This window comes from Macaca fascicularis, chromosome 4 (genome assembly GCF_037993035.2).
Source record: "Macaca fascicularis isolate 582-1 chromosome 4, T2T-MFA8v1.1".
Taxonomy (NCBI): Eukaryota; Metazoa; Chordata; class Mammalia; order Primates; family Cercopithecidae; genus Macaca; species Macaca fascicularis.
The window spans coordinates 148,605,650-148,627,370 of NC_088378.1; the positions used below are offsets into that span (position 1 = coordinate 148,605,650).

The window sequence follows — 21,721 nt, forward strand, 5'->3', positions numbered from 1 at the left end:
TCATGACTAAGACCTCAAAAGCACAAGCAACAAAAACAAAAATATTCTGAATCAAGGACCAGAGAAAAAGACAAACAAAACAAAACAAAAGTAGACAAATGGGACTTAATTAAATTAAAAAGCTTCTACACAGCAAAAGAAATAATCAACAGAGTAAACAGACAACCTGCAGAATGGGAGAAAATATTTGCAAACCAGGCATCCCACAGGGGACTAATATCTAAATTTACAAGTACTCAAACAACTCAAAAAAGAAAAAAAAAACCCGCAAATAATTTCATTAAAAAGTGAAAAGAAGACATGAACAGTTATTTTTCAAAAGAAGACATACGAATGGCTAAAAAGCATATGAAAAACTGCTCAACATCACTAATCATCACTAATCATCAAATTAAAAATACAATGAGATATCATCTTATACCAGTCAGAATGGTTATTATTTAAAAGTCAAAAAACAACAAATGTTGGCAAGGGTGCAGAGAAAAGGAAATACTTATACACTGTTGGTGGGAATGTAAATCAGTACAACTGCTGTGGAAAATAATGGAGATTTCTCAAAGAACTAAAAATAGAACTACCATTCAGTCTGGCAATCCCACTACTGGGTGTCTACCCAGAGGAAAATAAATCATTACATCAAAAAAGATACCTGCACTCATATGTTCATCTCAGCACTATTCACAATAGCAGAGATATGGACTCAACCTAAGTGTCCATCAACAGATAACTGGATACAGAAAATGTGCTATAACACACACACACACACACACACACACACACACACACAATGAAATATTATTCAGTGGTTGAAAAGAATGAAATTATGTCTTTTGCAGGAACATGGATGGAACTGGCCATTATGCTTAAGGCCATTATCTTAAGCATAACTATTCAGACACAGGAAGACACCGGAAGTGCATATTCCCACTTACAAGTGAGAGCTAAATAATGTGTACAAATGGACATAGAATGTGGAATGATAGACATTAGAGACTCAGAAGGATGCTGGAGCAGAAGGGGATGAGTGATGAGAAATTACTTAACGGATACAATGTACATTATTCCAGTGATAGAAACACTGGAAGTCCAAACTTCACCACTATGCAATATATCCATGTGACAAAAATGCACTTGTACCACTTAAATTTATACAAAAAACAACTTAAAAAACTAACAACAACAACAACAAACCCAGTGTGTCTTGGAAACCTCTCCATATTGGTATGTAAAGATCTTTCTCACTCCTTATTGCAACTTCAGAGCCCTCCATCGTATGGATGTGCTATATTTAAGCACTCTGCTATGTATGGGCATTTAGGTTGTTTCTAATATTTTGGAATTATAAATAATACTACAGTGAATAAAATTGTGAATATGTATTTTTGTCTTGTTTGTTGGAGGCATATATTTAGAGTAGATTTGTAGAAGTAGCATTGTGGGCCAAAAGATGGGGGAATATGTAGTTTTGTTAGACATTGCTAAATTCCCCTCTGGAAGCTTTGTACCAGTTTGTGTTCCTATCATCAATATATGGGAGTGTCTGTTTCTACTGTCTTAAAGAAAACAAATATGTTGCCTTACTTTTTCGTTGGCCACATAGTAGGTGAGAAATGGTATCTCGGTGTTTTTCTAATTTGCGTTTCTCTAGTTATAAGTTCGAACAATTTTTACATGCCTAAAGATCGATTTTTAGATTTTTTTAAAAAGGTGAATTGCCTGTTCTTGTCCTTTCATTTTTTCTATCAGAGTATAAAGAGTTTTTTTATTTGTATAAAGAGTTCTTTTCACATTAAGGATATTAATGCTTTATCTCTGATATAGGTTGTGAATATTTTCTCCTAGTTTGTCAATTGTCTTATGACTTTGCTTATGGTGCTTTTTTTGTCATGGAAAAATAATTTTTTGTTTTTGTGTTAGTCAAATTTATCCAGCTTATTGCCTCTGGATTTGGAGTCATAATTAGAAAGCCTTTGTCTATACCAAGGTTAAAGAGGAATTCACCCATGTTTTCTTTTAGTACTTGTATGATTTCATTTTGTACTTTTATATTACTATTCCATTTGGAGTTCACTCTTGTCTATAGTATAAGATATGGATCGAATTTTATCTTTTTCCAGAGATGCCTAGGCTACCCCACTGTCCCAGAGCCATTTATTGAAAGTTTATCTTTGCTCCAGTAATTTGAAATGCCAACTTTATCATATACTAAATTTCCACCTGTACTTCCTTTCCCATTTCCATATGTCTATTTCTGGGCTTTCTAGTCTATTCCTCTGGTGTATTTGTCTATGCACAAGTACTACCCTGCTAAAATTAATTTTTAAAATTATGGTTTAAAAATTATCAAAATTGTAGTTTAGAATACGTATAGTTTTTTAAAAATGAAAAATATATTGTCCCTAAGTCTAACATTCACACAATTGCATTTCATTTTTAAAAATTCTCTTCCAGTTTTTCTCCATACATACATCTGTACATACAGATGTATACATGTATGTGTGCATATATGTAGTGTTTTTGCCATTGAAAAATAACTTTTTATTTTTATGAAGTCAAATTTGTGTCTATATATATGTACACATACATACATATGTGTGTATGTATATATGTATATACAGAGTTGTAATCGTGGAAAGTTTTTTTCATTATTTTTATCTTATATTGTTTTTCTTATATTTTTCATACTTGCATAGTCTTTGTCATCATTTTTGATAGCAATATATACTGTTTTATTGAGCTGATGTCATAAGTTACTTAATACAATTGTATTTAGAAAATTTCCATTGTTTGAGTCATCTTTAGGTATATAGCTTTTTTCCACATCTTAATTATTTTATCAGGATAAATCAGGCAGACATTTACTGTCAAAGGATATAACACATTTTATGCCTCTGAATACCTAATTCTACAGAGTTTTGAAAAAATATATTAATTTAATATGTTATCAGTAAGGTAGTTTTGCCTCAAATTTCTTTGCATTGGACAAATGATTTTTGAATAACCTGAAGAATATGTAAAACTTTAGGTTTTCTTAAAGCTCTCTGAATTTGGCAGTATTTAGGCATTTGTTTCTTACTCACTTATCTTAGTATTTCCATTAGTAGCAGTCCATATTGCACTCTCTTGATTTACCCCTTGCCATTGCACTCTCCTATCTCCCTGTCCACTTTTCTCCTGAGTCCTCTGGAATTTTTTTCTCCTCCATTACCCAACCCCAAAGCTTGGTCCTGAACCAGTTTCTTTGCTTTCTACTCTCTTCCTTGCTGAGCACTTTCATTTTCTTGGCTTTAAATATGATCAATATGCTGATTACTCTCACATTTGTGTCTCTAGCCCTGACTTCATGGGGCCCCAGCCTGCCTGCATGAATGGCACCTCTGTTTGGAGGTCTCCTAGACATCTCAAATGTATTGTCCAAGACTGAACTGTGGATCCACAGCCAGTGCAAATGTTCTTTGTCGCAGTAGACAGCATCACTGTCCACCTCACTGCTCCAGGTCTCCTTCGCTTACTAGCCACCAACTTCTTTCAACAAGTTCCAGCTTCTACTGCCAACATGTATCTATGCTTCACCCACTTTTCTTTTTTTCCTCAGTCATCCCCTAGGAAAAGCTACCACCATCTCTGACTTAGATAACTCACTAGCCTCATTTTTGGTCTCCTTGCTTCCAGTCTGGCTTTCTGCAGTCTCTTCTCCATGTGGCAGCTGGAGTGATGTTTCTAAATATCTGCAGTGGAGTCTAATTATGCCGAGGCTGAAACTCAGCCTTCTTTCCTTGGTGTAGGAGGCCCTGCATTGTGCCCACCAGCCTGTCCTTCTCTCCTCTTCCCTACTGCACTCCAGCTACTCCAGCCTCCTTTCTGCTCCCAAGGCATGCCCAGTTTTCTCTTTTCAGAGGTTTTGGACATCTCTGTCTTATCTCATGACTAGCTAATTTTTTTCAGAGCACTTTTCATAATTTGTGATTATGTATTTTTTTGGTTTGGTTTCTTATTTTTTTGTATATCACTAACCCTCTCTATTATTTTGTGGGCTTCATGAAGTCAGGGGTCTTGACTATTTTATTTACCAACAAATACTCAACACTTAGTCCAGTGCCCATCATACAGTAGATAATGAATAGATGTCATTGAATGAATGAGCCCTCTCTGTGGACTGTAAATAAACTATGAGGTACATCGAGGATTTACTGTAGACAGCTTCTGATTTCAGAATGTGGGGTGCCTCTTAGGGCCTGTCTCTTCCTTTGGAAGGGGAGTATCATGTATGGAAGGCTTTCTTCTCTGCATTGGGGTTCTTCAGATGTCCTTAACCACTGCAGTAAAGGCTGGTGGCTGGTGTGGATGACTGGATTCTAGGAGGTTCCTTAAGGCACAAGTGCTTTGCTAAGGAGCTACAGAAACAAGTGTTATCTGGTACTATTTATGGGGCTGGTTATTTGAAAAAAAAAAAAAAAAAAAAGCAAAGATCAATATCATTTTTCATCCTGGAACATTGTCCTTAAAGTGTGTTTCTGGAAATCAAAGTGTCTTCCACTAGTATATCTATCAGAGAGGTATAGCTGTTATTTACCAATGGGAGAAATGGACATGAACTGCTGAGGCTGGATTAATTTGAGTGGGAAATATGCTCAGATTATTATTATTATTATTATTATTATTATTTGCGATGGAGTCTCGCTCAGTTGCCCAGGCTGGAGTGCAGTGGCGCCATCTCAGCTCACTGCAAGCTCCACCTCCCAGGTTCATGCCATCCTCCTGCCTCAGCCTCCCGAGTAGCTGGGACTACAGGCGCCCGCCACCACGCCCAACTAATTTTTTGTATTTTTAGTGGAGATGGAGTTTCACTGTGATAGCCAGGATGGTCTCGATCTCCTGACCTCGTGATCCACCGCCTCGGCCTCCCAAAGTGCTGGGATTACAGGCATGAGCCGCCGTGCCCGGCCTCAGATTCTTAAATTTAGCTCTTAGTCCTATTCCAAGAAAAACATATTTCTTTGGAAAGATCTCAAGCACTTAGCACTAGTATATTAGTATATAGTTTTGGTTAAGGACGGGACACATTTCTCTACCTTGAAACCACTGAGAACAATGCGAGTTAGCAGCATCATTGGTCTGTTGCTGAACAGTTGTGACTATGTTAGGAAGGGTTTCTGATCTTCAGGACTTTTTTCCAACGCTGACACTTATTCAAATTTAATTACTATCACATTTGCCTTGTGAAATGTGGCATCTAGTAAGCAACTGAAACTGAAGTTTATAGATGCTTATATTAAAAACCTAGCTGACCTAGTAAATGTTCATTTTTAAACAGTTATGAGAAGAATCCTATATTGGATTCCACTGATGTTCATAATGATGATTTGTTCCATTCTAGAGGTTCCTATTGCATTAGCAATTGTTTGATATTTAGGGTTAACAAAGTCATATTTTTAATTTTAATTTTAGTGTTTTTTTTGTTTTGATTTTTGTTTTTTTTGAGACAAGTTCTTGCTCTGTTGCCCAGACTGGAACGTATAGAGTAGCATGATCATAGCTCGTTTCAACCTTGAACGCCTAGGCTCAGGCAATCCTCCCACCTCAGCCTCCTGAGTAACTGGGATTACAGGCATGAGCCACTGCACCTAGCTAATTTTAAACCTTTTTGTAGAAACAAGGTCTCACTATGTTGCCCAGACTGGTCTTGAACTCTGGGCTTCAAGTGATTCTCCTGCCTTGGTCTCCCAAAGTGCTGGGATTACAGGTATAAGGCACCACCCTGGCTTATATTTTTAATAGTTTAATTTTAAAAATTCTATTTTTGTTCAAAATAACTTGCATTTTAATAACACTTGAGTATTTTTGGAGAATGTGAGAACTTGGAGAGATTGCTGAAATGCAGCGCCCTCATCCTGTACTGAGTATGCAAGTCACCCAGGTTGGTGAAGTGACTGCCTCCGGAAACTCAGTGAGGAGCTGCGCTTCCAGGGCTAGGAACTGACTCCCAGTCCAGTGCTCCTGAATAAGCTGCGCCACCTTATTCTTCCCTTTACCGTTTTACTGTCTGTCATCCCTGTAAGCTCAGTGAGGGTGGGGACCCCGTCTGTCCTCCTCTGCTGAATCCTCTGAAGAGATCACAGAGCCAGCACATTGTGGGTGAAAAACTGATATTTGCTAAAAATGGTAGCTTCCCTTTTCTTGCCATCTGTTGGTGGGTTCCCAGCTTTCTTAGTATTTCTGAAGGACTGAATGTAGATCATGTACAGTTGGCACATTCTCCAGTGGGAATCCTGGGGCTAAATGACTTATTTCCTTGCAGGTGAAGCTGCACCCACCTACACGGGCTGCCTGCTGCATACTCAGCATTGCTCACTTTCATCTTGCATTGTTATGTACACACTGCCAGCCGCTCTGCATTCCTAGTGGAAAATTTACATTCCACTGCCTAGATATGTTTGATAACCAAAATCCCATTTGGGAAAATAAAACAAAACAAAAAATGGCAATGGTGAGATCTAAGTATGGTGTAGTAAGTTAAGAAAGAATACAGAAGAAAAGACAAACAATCCCCAAATACTTTTATTTTTTTTTTCCCCTAGTGCTTGGTTAGTGGCAGTTCCTGTGACTGCTGAGAATTCTCTTGAGTTAATTGGTTATTTTTTAACTTTATGGGGGCCATATTATGCTCTTAAGCGTAGCATTAGGGAAACCCATGAGCATTTACTTGTGAATACCTTAACAAGAATTTAAGTACTATTTATTTTCTTGTAGGATAAAGTGCCTGTTGCAAATAATTATTTTTAGAATAAGTTAGTACACTTGAGGCTTAACATTATATATTCAGAATGCTTAGGATCATCTGTGGAAATATTTCTGTGGTGATACATTCCACAGAAAACAATAAAGAGAAAATCAAACCAGAATTTCAATAGCTTAAACATTTGGGTATGAAAACTGATTTGAAGCATTGAAATTTGCTGAGAAGACTTAGCAATCTAAACATTTGTTTAATATATATTTACATTGAAGAGTTTTCCAAAGAAGGTATTACTTATGATGGGTATCTTATCTTCTGGGTCACTTTTAGGTTAAAAAAGAAATATTTTACTTTGCTTTTTTTCAATAGCATATCACCTGTTTGTTTGTTAATTTGGTTTGAATTGTTTTCCTGTCTCAGTGAATGGAGGCATTGATTTAGATCAAGTACAAAAGGCAAAATATGCAAACTGATGCTATGGTATCCATTATTGAGAGGAAAATAGCCATCTGAATAAGGAATGATAATCCACACTTGACAGATGAGCGCTAACTCTTCCTTTGGGAATCAGCTCCTGTACTGGGTACAGCAACATGGGGACCAATAGAGAGGACCCAGGTAGAGATGAGTGGTTTCATCAGCTCGTAGAAACTAATTGGACCCTTCTGGGAATGTTCCAGACAGCTTATTCATTATAATTGAAGACATCTTCTCTAACTAGGTTCTCACTGGTTAGTGTAATTGGAATTAAAAAAAATATATTATATAACAATGCCAGTAAAGAGATTCTTTCCAAAATATTTCCGTGGCTGGCCTGATTTTGCTACCATCCCTGGAGTCTGGAACTTCTAGAAGTTACTGGGATTTAACAGATTTTAATTTTCATTGCACTGAGGTGTTATGCGCGTCCGTGTGAAGAGACCACCAAACAGGCTTTGTGTGAGCAATAAAGCTTTTTAATCACCTGGGTGCAGGGGGACTGAGTCTGGAAAAGGAGTCAGCAAAGGGAGATAGGGGTGGGGCAGTTTTATAGGATTTGGGTAGGTAGTGGAAAATTACAGTTAAAGGATTTTTTTTTTTTTCTTTTGTGGGCAGGGGTGGGGGTCACAAGGTGCTTGGTGTGGAGCTCTTGAGACTCATTGTCCAGGAGAAGGAATGTCACAAGGTCGATTGATCAGTTAGGGTGGGGCAGGAACAAATCACAATGGTGGAATGTCATCAGTTAAGGCAGGAATTAGCTATTTTCACTTCTTTTGTGGTTCTTCAGTTGCTTCAGGCCATCTGAATGCATAGGTGCTGGTTGCAGGGGATATGATGGCTTAGCTTGGGCTCAGAGGTCTGACATGAGGTTGTACATAAATTGTACTGTTAGCCTTATGTGACGAATATTTGATAGTAGCCAAGGGGAGAGAGACTTGGGTGAACTTGAGAACCTATGTGCTGCAAGGCACAGTAGGAAGAACTCTGGTTTGGAAGTCAGAAGTGGATGCATGTGACTGCTTCTTTACCTACTGAGTGACCTTGAGAGATGGGGAGGCTCATGTTTTCCCATCTATACAATTAGAGTAATGGTAACTTCATAAGGTTATTTTGAGGAACAAATGTGAATATAAATGAAATTTATTTCTTTTATAAATTCTGATGTGTTTTACAACTGTAAATTTATTAGAAAATAACCACCTTAGAATGATACCATGAAAAGTCAAAGTAACATATGGAAAGTATTTGATGCAGTTCTGAGCATAATATATGCTCAAAAATTGGTGTCCTAATTGTTGTTTAATTAAAGTATGTACTAAGCAAATTCTGTATTCAAAGCACCAAGAATAGATTTTTTGGTTATAGATAAGGCTGTTTACTAAGAAAACAAATAAATATGCTGTCTACATAAATATTGATGCCAGTAGGGAATATGTTAAATTTATAAAAAGTATTGTACGAAAAGTTCAGACAAAATGATCTGCATTTTGGAAGAGAGAAATTATCCAGCCAAGTGAATGGTAAGTGTGGTAATAGGAGAAATAGGGTTACAGTGTGGTAGGATGGGGTCAGCTCAAATATAATCTCAAATAATCAAGTCTAAGACACGAGGATATCATCTGAAGCCAGTGGCAGCTCTTATAGGTGTTTGTATACAGACATCACATGTTTGGGTCTGTGCTTCAAGAAGATGAATTCACACAGAGTTGGATGAGAGAGGAAAGATGTTAGAGGCAGGAATCCTGGTTAGACCATGCTAGGTGCAGCTGCTAGAGGATTTGTGAGGACCTGGCCTTGGGCTGTGGGGGCAGGTAAGAAGGGGACAGATAAAATAATTTTGAGTGGAGAGAGTTCTGGGATTTCATCAGAGGTAGTGATGTGTCCTGTGGTAACATTTTCTTGCAACTGCTTTGAAAAAAAAAATGCAGGTGATTTATGAAAATTGAATAATGCAAAACAAATTTCTTATGTTTTAGTGACTCTGCTGAATTGATGACTATTTAGGTATAGACAAACTTTTACAAATCTTAGTTTTAATGAAAAGCATTAGACATATCCAGCCAGGTATACAGATTTGGTGTCAGGAGGAAAATCTGGACTACAGATAGGGATTTGGTTGTCATTGGCAAAATGATGTTGGTCATAAACAACATGGCATGTGATAAATTTGACCAAGAGAGTGTTTGGGTTAAATGCTGGGAAGGCAGAGATGGAATTCTGGGGGAGAAATACCAACATGTAATGTGAGCCGAGGAGGAGGAGGAATTGTTGGTATAGGAAACTGAGAATGGTCACAGAAGGATGGGGTTCAGAGACAACATATTGCTGAATTGTGGTGGAGTATCCAGTTACGCATTCCCTGTTAGTATTTTCCTTTGATACCATAGAAGATTACATACTCAAAATACCCGGGAGCTGTACTATTTCAGATGAACAATACTTATTTAATTTTCTGGAGCTTAATTTTTTGGAGCTCGATTTTCTTACATCCAAAAGAGCACAATACTAGAAAAAGATATTTTAGCATGTCAGATATTACATGGGATATAATGTTCTATAAGATATAGCCAAGTATACAAAGTATATTTGTTTAAAAAACACTTTAATATAAATCTACTATGAAAATTAATCAAGAAAATGGATACTATGTTTCTTTTGTAATTTTGCATTGACCAAAAACATCTGAATTTACTTGATTAATATTTATGTGATATATTTTTTTCCATAGTTTTAATCTACCCATATCTTGTTTTTGTCTTTTTTTTTAAATAATTTTTTTTTTTTAAATAGGGTCTCACTATGTTGCCCAAGCTGGTCCTGAACTCCTGGGCTCAAGCAGTCCTCCCATCTTAGCCTGCCAAAGTGCTGGGATTATGGGCATGGGCCACCATGCCTGGCCTACTCACATCTTTATATTTAAAGTGTGTCTCTTATAAACGCTATACAGTTAGATCTTATTCCTTTATCCAGTCTGCCTGTCTCTATCCTTTAATTGGAGTTTTTAGTTCATTTGAATTTACTGAATTACTGGCATGATTAGAATCGAGTTTATCATGTTATTTGTTTATTCCATCTAATATTTGTTTTTCTTCCTTCTTTCTTGCCTTTTTTATTAATAGATTCATCAAACATTTAAATAGCTATTTCATTTTCTCTCTCTATTGGCTTTTTAGCTATGCCTCTTTGGGATTTTGTTTTCAGTACTTACTCTAGGGCTCACAATATGCATCCTTAACTTATTTTAGTCTGCCTTCAAATAATATTATGCCAGTTCTGTACAACAGTATAATTTCATTTATCTTTAGTGATACCTTTGTGTTCCTATTAAATAGTTTACTTTTATGTATGTTACCAATCTCATGAATCATCATCATTATTTTTGTTTTAAAGTAGTCTGTAGGACTTTTTCTTTTCTTTTCTTTTTTTTTTTTTTTGAGATAGAGTATTGCACTGTCACCTGGGCTGGAGTGCAATGGCATGATCTCAGCTCACTGCAACTTCCACCTCCTGAATTCAAGTGATTCTCCCGTCTCAGCCTCCCGAGTAGCTGGGATTACAGGTGCCTGCCACCATGCCCAGCTAATTTTTTATATTTTTAGGAGAGATGGGGTTTCACCATGTTGGTCAGGCTGGTCTTCAACTCCTGACCTTGTGATCCACCCGCCTTGGCCTCCCTAAGTGCTGGGATTACAGGCATGAATTAATTTTTTTAAGTTTTAAAAAGTACTCACATATTTACATTAAATGTCCTTTTATTCTTCTGTGCAGATCTATGTTTCTATCTTGTATTATTTTCATTATCTGAAGAGCTTCCTTTACGATTTTTTGGTAGCGTGGGTCTGGCAACAGTCAATTCTCTTGGCTTTTGTCTGTCTAAAAAAGGTCTTTGTTTCAACTTCCTTTTTTGGAAGGTATTTTCTCAGGGCATGTTCTATTGTGTCTAATCTGCAAAAGCTCATTGAATGAATTCTTCATTACACATATTCTGTTTTTTAGTTCTAGAATTTTTATTTGTTTCTTTAGAGTTTCAATTTCTGGGCTAAAATTCCTCATATTTTATCTTTTTTCCACCTTTTCTACTGAATTCGTTAACATATTTATGACATTTATATTAAAATCCTTATTTGCTAATTTCAATATCATGATCATCTCTGGGTTTGACTTTATTTCTCTTGGTAATGGGTCATCATGTTTTCTGCTTTATTTACATGTTTTGTAGTTTTTGTTGTGTACTAGTCCTTTTGTATGACATTTTGTATAAAACTTATAGAAATTTAAAGTAGGTGAGAATTATCCCCAGGAAAAAACATGTCCCCTTCTTCTATTGGGCTGCTAGGGAAAGGAGCGGATCTTATAGTATAATCGATAGTTGAGCTGGGAACAGGCTGGGCTGCAGTTTTAGTTAGATTTAGTTTACTAATGGTTTCAAACTCTTTGAGGGTGAAATCAGGGCTTGCTTTCTGTGCAACAGGACTTGGGAGTTAATATTGGTGAGATTTAGAAATCTGTCTCTACAATTAGTCCAGCTATTAGCTATTTACACCACTGGAGATTCTCTCTGTTACACAGCTTTTCACACCATGGGATTCCTTTCTCTGCTCTTTTGCCCTGCTCTTGGCTTTTGTTACACTTCTGTGTACTTGAAGAAGGCTCCATGGGGAATAATTCGTGGGTGGTGGTCATGCTGACTAACACAGGCTGACTGTCTATGGAGGTTTATTCCTCTGCCTTTTGTGCCCCTGGGGATGAAAGCAGCTGAAGATTTCTTCTCACTTAGAAAGGGTTCATCCCTCTCTGGAATTTAGTTCATCTAGACTTCTTTGCATCCTAACAAAGTAACATTGGCACTTTCCAATGTCAGTTATGACACATCCCCTCAAAAATAGGGCCCGCTCAGTCTAGCAGATCTCATCAGACATCTTAGCCAGTCTTTCTCTCATTTAAAAAATAGCGATATTGAAAAAAAAAATGATTCTTTAAAAAATCTTTTTTAGAACAATCTATAATTTGGATGTATCTGGTGTATTGACTCCTAGATAAATTATTTTCTAGTCTGGTGTCCTTTACTAGCCTTTGGCCCTTCTCATTTATCAAAAAGTGGTGAAAACTGATTCATTATTTTGTAATGGATTTTGTTCTCTTTGATGCTGTGTGCTGTTTGTTAAGTAGTAACAGTGTCCTCTAACATTACCATTTTGAGAACCTACTTTTCCTTAATTCCATACAATAAAGAAAGTAGAGTTTAAGCTTCTTTGTGTAGGTTGGCTTATATTTTGCAAATAAGAAATGTCACTACATATTTTTCTTTAAATGCCTAAGTCTATCTCATGGACAGTCACAAAAATCTGATAGGTATTTTTTAAAGTTATCGAAAATTGAGCTTTTAAATTGTATAATCAGTTCTTCCAAGAGGTTCGTGGTCATTAGGTTTTTGTGATGGTATCATTTAACAGCATCCTTTCCTCACTCCTTAGACAAAGTTCGTTTTTTTTGGACCATGTTTTCAAGACGTGGTGAATGCTGAGATTTGAGGCAGATGGATTCTCAGAAGCATTCAGTTTACAGCCCCAGGGAGTGATATTGCCACTTTATTAATTAGTTCATGGAGCATCCCTTTGGGCTAGTTTAGCAGGATTCTTCCTACTTTTATAGGTCTAGGAATTGAGGTGTGAAGTGTTGAATTGGTTCATGCGAAAGGATTTAGGCAATCAGTGTCAAAATTCAGAATTCCAGACCTTTAGTCAGTTACTCAGTTTATCACCCTTGATCTTGTTATTCCAAATATGTATTTTTAAAGGAACAATTTTGATTTTATTGATTTTATTTTTCATAGCAAACAAATACATCCAGCTTTTAACTTGAATGTTGACCCAGCTGTGATATTGACCTACTGTTACGGAATTTGTGAACTTGACTTAAATTACTTACGTAAACTTACTGGGTTCACATGAAGCATTTTATTTTTGTATGGTCATCTGTGACATAAACACAATCTAAATCTAAATAAGATGTCAGAGACAGACATATGTTGGAAACAGCATGTGATTTGTATCCAAGTTCTGCACTAGACTCCTAGCTCATCCCATTCCAGCAGGGTAAGAATGGTTAAGTTACTTTTGCCACCTTTGACTTTGGAAATATTTCTAAGAAATATTTTGCCTATCTATCTATCTATCTATCTATCTATCTATCTATCTATCTATCTATCCATCCATCCATCCATCCATCCATCCATCCATCCATCCATCCTCCACTCAGGGGTTAGAAATGGGGTTTTGTCAGCCTCTTCAGCATGCTACAGAATGACTCCTCTCTCTAATTCACTCGGCTAACCTACTTCTCAATATCCAGATAAATTTGGTTTTTCAAGACATGTTGAGCCCAGTGCAGAATCAAGGCAAGAGGTCAGTCATCAGTGTGTCCTGCTTTTGCTTGGTGTTGATTCCTTCACCAAATGACAAAGTCAAAGTACAAAGTGAAATTTTGAATTTTGCAATGATAACTTATCATTTGATTGGTTTCATAGTCACAGATTACACGCTGGTCAGCCTGTTCACTCCATCCTTGGGTACACGGGGGTCTAGTGGGAATACCTCATGCTCCATCTCTAGGTGTCCATCTCCTCAAACTAGGAGTGTTGATACTTAATATTACCCTCATATTTCACGTAACATTTCTTTGCTTTCTTTTATTTGAGATGGAGTTTTGCTCTTATTACTCAGGCTGAAGTGCAGTGGCGCAATCTTGGCTCACTGCAACCACTGCCTTCTGGGTTCAAGCAATTCTCATCCCTCAGCTTCCAAGTAGCTGGAATTACAGGTGCGCACCACCACGCCCAGCTCATTTTTGTATTTTTAGTAGAGATGGGGTTTCACCATGCTGGCCATGGCTGGTCTCGAACTCCTGACCTCAGGTGATCCACCCGCCTTGGCCTCTCAAAGTGCTGGGACTAAAGGTGTAAGCCACTGCGCCCGGCCTGAAGTAGCATTTATTTTTAAAGTGCAAGGGGAAGTGTATGGGCTAATAAGAAAACTGATTTAAAAATTCTAATTTATCATTATGTTCCTCATCATCTAAAGCCATCATGTCCCTAGAGTACCACCAACTGACCAACCCTTTATCCATGATTAGGGCTCTGGAGAAGTTCCTCTTATACCCAGTTGATTTGGTTTAATTTTTTTGTGTGTGGTTTATTACTTAAAATGCCTGCTAAAAATGCATTTTATATAAAAACGTGTTGCTTTTAAAAGTATGAATCACTTTATATAATTGTCTTACTTTTTGTTTCTTTTACAATTCAGGTATACTACTTTGAGTAGTTTTTCAGATTTTCAGTGTATCTGAAAACACTAATTTATTTTAATTATAGTAACTCCAGGAAATACAACTTTAAGATTAATTTTCAGTTCAGCTGGTTAATCATGAACATTTGGGAAACATTTTTGCCGTGCTGAATGAGGAAAACATTATTATTTAAAACAGATGGTTTGATTGAATTCAAGTAATAATTTACATACTCAGAATCAAATTACAGAATTATTTCAACAATCATGTATTTTTATGAATTTCAATATATTGTTTATAACTATCTGTGCTCTAAAGCAAAGTAGCATGTTTTAGACAACGCAACAAGATTTTTAAAGTTATTTATTTATATAACGTATTAACTGTCACCTTTATTTCAATAATCCAACAAGATTTTAAACCATCAAGAATGGGTATGGTTAGAGAGTCACACATTGAAGAGATAACAACAGAGCATCCTCCGTATGTGCTTAGTGCATTGCTAGGTAAGGCACTAAGGAGGAATGCTTGAGTCCAGGAGTTTGAGGTGAGCTCTGATCGCACCACTGCACTCTAGCCTCGGTGACAGAGCAACATCCTGTCTCTAAAAGGGGGAAAAAAAATGATATAACCCTCACTCGTAAGTACCAATTTAAAACAATCTCCATGATAAATTATTAAATTAAAAAAGCAAGGTGCTGAAGAATGGGTAAAACAGGACATCACTGCGTTTAAAAATTATATGTATATGCTGTCTACATAAGATAATATGCATGTATATGTATACACTATCTTTGAAGGAATATTTTTAACTCTGCAGCTTGGTGATTAGGGCACAGGAGTGAGAAGGACACTTCTTTTTTACTCTCCATCCCCTTTAACACTTCTTTTTTACTCTCCACCCTCTTTAACACTTGAATTTTATTCAGGTGCATGCATTACCTGCTAAACATTTTATTTTATTTTTTCTTTTGAGACAGAGTCTGACTTTGTTGCCCAGGCTGGAGTGCAACGGTGCCATCTCAGATCACTGCAACCTCCGCCTCCTGGTTTCAAGCAATTCTCGTGCTTCAGCCTCCCGAGTAACTGGGACTACAGGCGCACACCACCACACTCAGCTAATTTTTGTATTTTCAGTAGAGATGGGGTTTCACCATGTTGGCCAGGCTTTCTCAAACTCCTGACCTCAGGTGATCCACCCACCTCAACCTTCCAACGTGTTGGGATTACAGGCATGAGCCACCACACCCAGCCCTGTTAAACATTTTTTAAAAAGTCAGCATCACTTAGTGTGATGCTAGGTGTTAGTATAGGGCTAAGAACCTGTGTGCTTAAAATGAAAAATGTTACCGTGATTAAATTTTAAAAATTGTACTCTAGAGTATTAAATTTTAACAAACATTTATTGTGCAACTCATAGGCATTGCCAAGCACTGTTTTAGGCACTGGAGAGTCACAGAAAAATTATTCATTCTTGTTTCTCTCTGAGATGGCAAAGTTCTACCAAAAATGGAGTCCCATAAATGATCTAGGGCTACTATTTGATTTTTAAGATAACTAGCAAAGTGCATAGCAAATAGTTAGGGGTTCATAGATACAGGTTCACTAAAACTCTACCACTTATTATGTGTGATTTTTAGGCCAATTAATTAATCAAGCTCCAGTTTCTTTAGTAAATTGGGACTATAGCAATACTACTTCAGGACATTGTTTTGATGATTAAAAGATATATAATGAATATAAATTACTTAGTACAGTGCTTGCCATGAAATATAGCACAACTGTTACCTATTTTTTATAAATTAGTGTTATTTGTAAGTTTTCCTTTCAAATCATGGGGTAAAATCACCTAAAACTCAAAGTGCAAGAATCCATACTATAGTAGCTGTAGCAGTTTGAGACAGAAAGTGCAAGAAGAATGAGCAGGGAATGATTGGTAATACCTGAGCTGGGCCTTGAAGAGCAGATGGAATTCCAGCAGGTGGAGAAATGAGGAGGGCGTTTTAGCCAGAGGGGCAAAGGGAAGGCGTGGATGCAGGGAATGTTTTGGGAATGGAGGGGAGCAGGCTGGTTCGACTACAGTGCGTGACGAGGAGTCTTCGTGGAAGGAGTGTTGGTGGGAGATGAGGGCATCAAGTAAGCGGCTCTTGGTCCTGGGAGTTCTTGCAGGCCATGCTTGAAAGTTGGGATTTATCTTCCAGTGTTAAAGGTGGACACCAGATGGCAGAAGCCTGAAGAGAGGATAGGGTGGGAGGAAGTTGGAATAGGAATAAGGAAGAGAGAGATGGCAGCTGTACTTGAGAGGGGCCATAAGGTCAAGGGGGAAATTAAAGACACCAGGTGGAGATGGAGGGTCTTAAATGAATGGAACAAGCAGAGACAGCCAGGGACAAAATCAAGATGTGGAGTTAGCTTCATAAACGCATACGGTTCCTTCTTCTGAGACAGGCAGAAAAGGAGAAAAATGGTGAGGATATAGATAAGGTGAGTTGTGGAGGGAAGGAAGGTTGAGGGGCTTCGTTCCTACTGGCTTCTATTTCTTGACATTTGGAATGAAATGACCTGCTGAGAGTGTGTGTGCCTGGAGTGGGATTTTAGGGGTTAGGTTAGGGGTGAGGTGAGATGAGAGGTGAGGATTTGGACTGTCCACTGTGGGAAATGAAAAAAAGAACCGTGGGAGGAGTGGAGGGCTGGCTGAGCAAGCTGTACTGAGGTCCAGCTGATGGCTTGATGCCGAAAGCTGTTCTCAGGTGAGGGCTGCTCGTGCGGCCCCGTGGTTCTAACAGCAGCTGGGACCCAGGAAGCAAAAAGAGAAGCGAAGGTGATCAGATCCACCCAGCTGCAAGGGCTGCGGGAATCGAGGATGCTGGCGTGAGTGTACCTGATTCAGTGGGTTATAGGGGAGAAAGTGAAACCTGGGAAAAATTGCCTGTGTCAGTCTTAAGAGAAAAGGGTGAGGTCAGACACTTGGTGGGGGCCAAGGATCAGAAAGCAGGTGCATGGGAATGGGAAAGGAAAGATGATGAAACACACTATGTTGGGCTGCAGGCACAGCACTTCAGAGCTCAAGATTTTATAGGATTATTTTATTGTTGTTTTTCAGAATGCATTGTTTAAAAATTGTCCTAATATTTTTGTAATACTCCATGATTTCTTTTTTCTTTTTTTTTTTTTTTGCACAGATCATGAGCAGTGTGCCTAGGGCTTAAGGGAAATTTTTCTTTCTTGAGAGCTTTGTTAAGGGCTTATAATATTGCTAAAGGGTGAGAGCTCAGAGTTTATATAAATGCCGAGAAAAGCAAGGTTTTAACAAAGGCACAGCAAGTCTCAGGCAGTTCCCTAGAAACCTGTAGATTTTCCTCATAGAAAAAAAAAAGCTAATACAAGCTTAGTGATTTATGTTTTTTTTCTTCGCTTTTAAAGGTAAAACCAGTAATCCATAGCAGGATCAATGTGTCAGCTCGCTTTAGAAAACCACTTCAGGAGCCCTGCACTATCTTGTAAGTTGAAACCCTTTATACTTCAAGTTAAAATTGGCTTGGTGGTTTCCTTTTGGTTTGGAATTTGTGTTGTGGTTTTCAAGGCATAGCTGTTTCAGAAGGTTTGCCTCCTGTTTTCCAGCTTGATTGCAAATGGAGACCTCATAAACCCAGCTTCTCGCCTCCTTATCCCCAGAAAAGCCTTGAATCAGTGGGATCATGTACTACAAATGGTCACGGAAAAAATCACTCTGAGGAGCGGGGCTGTTCACAGGTATGTCAAAACCGTCTTGTAAGTGGAGGAGTTTTCGAATTGTCCAAGATATTCTCAGGAGACTCCGGAGTCACTGGTCTGTAGATTTGAATTTTGGCTCCCCAGTTAGGCGCCGTATGCCTCAGTTTCTTTATCTGTAGAATGGAGATATACCTCATAGAGTTGTTTAAAATGAGGTAATCCACGTCATACAGAGCTAAAAACAGTCATTGACACATAGTAGCACATCCACAAATATTAACGATTTTTATTCTTTGATTTACAGTGACTAGGCAAGCATAACTTTAGTTGAGAAGGATTTTTCGAAAGAGCCAGCCTCTTAACTCTTAATTGTCCTTGTTTTAAAAGGAGGCATTTATGATTATTTGATAGTTTAGACTATTTGCCTAGGGTAAAAATCAGATATCAGGAAGTATTAGTGCATTTAAAGAGGAGGCATAGAATAATTTAGTGGGATTGTCTAAATGTAAGAAATCGAAAGCATTTTTATCAGGTTCTGAAATTTAAGTGAAGATTAAAATCATAGATTTAAATTATGAAGCCTATGAAATTATCCCTCGATGGAGGCTGACATTTATTTTCCCTCAGGTGGGAGGGTTACAAATAACATACATGTGCACAACATATTAAAAGTATGTATGGGTACATACTGCTTTAGTACAGTACACTCTTCCAAGTTTTTGTGTTTTCATACACATACGATAAAGTAGTTCTCAAATGATTGCATATTATGTTCTTTCAGGTAAATGTGTATACAGATTAATGTTTGTATATTTACATGTATTAATATCTACAGTCTCATAGCAATTGAGATTTTAAATATAATTAGGTGTTTTAATTGAAAGGAATACTTTACATGTGGCAAAAAATTCAAATACGGTATAAGTAAAGAGTATTTCTCCTACCTTAGGCACGCCCAATCCCTCTCCCTAGTACTTTTCAGCATCATCCCGGAAATACTCTATGCATATGGAAGCATATACATTTTTAATTTTTAATTTTATTTTTTTGAGACAGGGTCTCACTGTGTCACCTAGGCTGGAGTGCAGTGGTGTGATTTCAGCTCACTGCAGCCTCGTTTGCCCAGACCCAAGTGATCTTTCACCTCAACAACCACACCTAGCTTTTTTTTTCTTTTTTGTAGAGATTAGATTTTGTCATGTTGCCCAGGTTGGTCTTGAACTCCTGGGGTCAAGCAATCCACCCGCCTTGGCCTTCGAAAGTGCTGGGATTACAGGTATGAGCCACTGTACCTGGACCACTTTTTAAAAACGTAAATGGAAATACATACATATACGTATATATAAATAAATACATGTATACACACACCCCCTTGATTTTTTTCCTATAATAAATCTTAGAGATTATTCTTATCAGCACAGATACCTCTATTTTATTATTTTTAATGACTACGAAGTATTTTATTTATTTTTATTTTTATTTTTTGAGATGGAGTTTCATTCTTGTTGCTCAGGCTGGAGTGCAATGGTGGGATCTCGGCTCACTGCAACCTCCACCTCCTGGTTTCAAGTGATTCTCTTGCCTCAGTCTCTCAAATAGCTGGGATTAGAGGCACCTGCCACCATGCCCATCTAATTAAAAAATTTTTTTTTTTTTTTTTGTGTAGAGACTGGGTTTCACCATGTTGGCCAGGCTGGTTTCGAACTCCTTACCTCAAGTGATCCACCCGCCTTGGCCTCCTAGAGTGCTAGGATTACAGGTGTGAGCCACTGCGCCTGGCCCAAAGTATTCTATTTTAACACAAAGTATTCCAAATCCAAATTTTTTTAGTAAGCATCTCATTCTATAAAATAGAATGAATGTTCCCAACCTAATTTATAAGATCAGTTACCTCTTTTTTATAATTTCATTTTTTATTTTAGATTCAGGGAATACATGTGCGAGTTTGTTACATGGGTATTTTGCATGATGCTGAGATTTCGGGTACAGATCTCGTCATCCAGGAAGTGAGCATAGTACCCAATAAGTAGTTTTTCACTCTATTTCCCTTCCCTCTCTAGTAGTCAACAGTGTCTACTGTTCCTATCTTTATGTCTATCTGTACCCAATATTTAAGCTCCCACTTACTAGTGAGAATATGTAGTATTTGGTTTTCTGTTCCCGCATTAATTCGCTTAGGATTATGGTCTCCAGCTGCATCCATGTTGCTGCAAAGGACAGGATTTCAGTTTTTTTTATGGCTGCGTAGTATTCCATGGTGTATATACACCATGTTTTCTTTATCCAGCCCACCACCGAAGATCACCTAGATTGCCTTCCACATCTTTGCTATTGTGAATAGCATGGCAGTGAACATAGCAGTGCATGCTTCTTTTTGGTAGAACGATTTATTTTCCTTTGGGTTTGATGGATATTTATGTCATTTCTAATCTTTTGCTATTACATGTATATGTCTTTTTGTATAAGCAAAGCTTATCAGGATATAAAAGTCTAGAAGTTGAATTGTTGTATTAAGTTTCAAATACCTTTAACATTTTAATGGATACTGCCAACTGCCTTCCAAAAAGTTTATCCTAATTTATAATTTCACTGGAAATTATATGAGCAGGCCTGTTTGTCATACTGTTACCTGTCTAGTGAAACTAACATTTAGTCTTTTCACTCATGTTGAGTGAAAATAGTATTTAATTGTTTTTGGATTTTTATTTAATATACAACATCATCTATTGACTATTTCTTATGTGTCAGGCATTATTCTCAGTGCTTTACATTTTTGACTTAATTAACTCAGTGACCCTATGAGGTAGGTAGTGTTTCTATTCTCTTTTACTAGACATGAAATGTGAGACATAGAGTGGGAAAATTATTTGCCCAGGGTTATGGAGATACTGAGTAGCAGGGCTGGGATTCAAGCCTAGTAGGCATTCTGGCTCCAGAGCCTGTGTTCTTAATGACCAAGGTACTCTGTAAGTAAATGCCACATATTTATATCCATTGTATGTGAAATGTCTGTCATGGCCTTTGCACATTTATCTTATTGATTTATAGGCACTCTCCAGGGGTCCCCAACCCCCAGGCCATGGACTGGTACCCTTCCGTGGCCTGTTAGGAACCTGACTGCACAGCAGGAGGTGAGCGGCTGGCGAACATCGCTGCCTGAGCTCCACCCCGTCAGATCAGCAGTAGCATTAGATTCTCATAGGAGCATGAAGCCTATTGTGAACTGTGCATGCAGGGGATCTAGGTTGTGTGTTCCTTATGAGAATCTAATTCCTGATGATTTGAGGTGGAACCATGTCATCTCATAACCATCCTGTCCCCCACTCCATCTGTGGATAAATGATCTTCCACAAAACCAGATCCTGGTGCCAAAATGGTTGGGGACCACTGCTCTAGACATATTGCGGAAATGGACCTTTTCTGATGTGAGTTTTAAGTATGCTTCCAGTTTGCAGTTTCTTTACATTTCTTTTTTTAATACAAATATCTTAAATTTTAATGCAGCCT

General features: G+C 37.7%; 1 protein-coding gene across 6 annotated transcripts in view; it reads left to right on the top strand.

Moving 5' to 3' along the window:
- Positions 1-21,721, top strand: part of DCDC2 (doublecortin domain containing 2) — a 188,508-nt gene that overhangs the window by 40,410 nt on the left and 126,377 nt on the right. For 4 of the 6 annotated variants that reach the window (XM_045390560.3, XM_074038793.1, XM_074038795.1 and 1 more), the window contains 2 exons: positions 17,924-18,000; positions 18,122-18,253. In XM_045390560.3, the coding sequence (XP_045246495.2) occupies positions 17,924-18,000; positions 18,122-18,253 (209 nt within the window). Of the gene's footprint in view, positions 1-17,229; positions 17,372-17,923; positions 18,001-18,121; positions 18,254-21,721 lie in introns of those variants that run through there. The other 2 variants (XM_074038794.1, XM_074038796.1) reach the window with 1 other exon arrangement.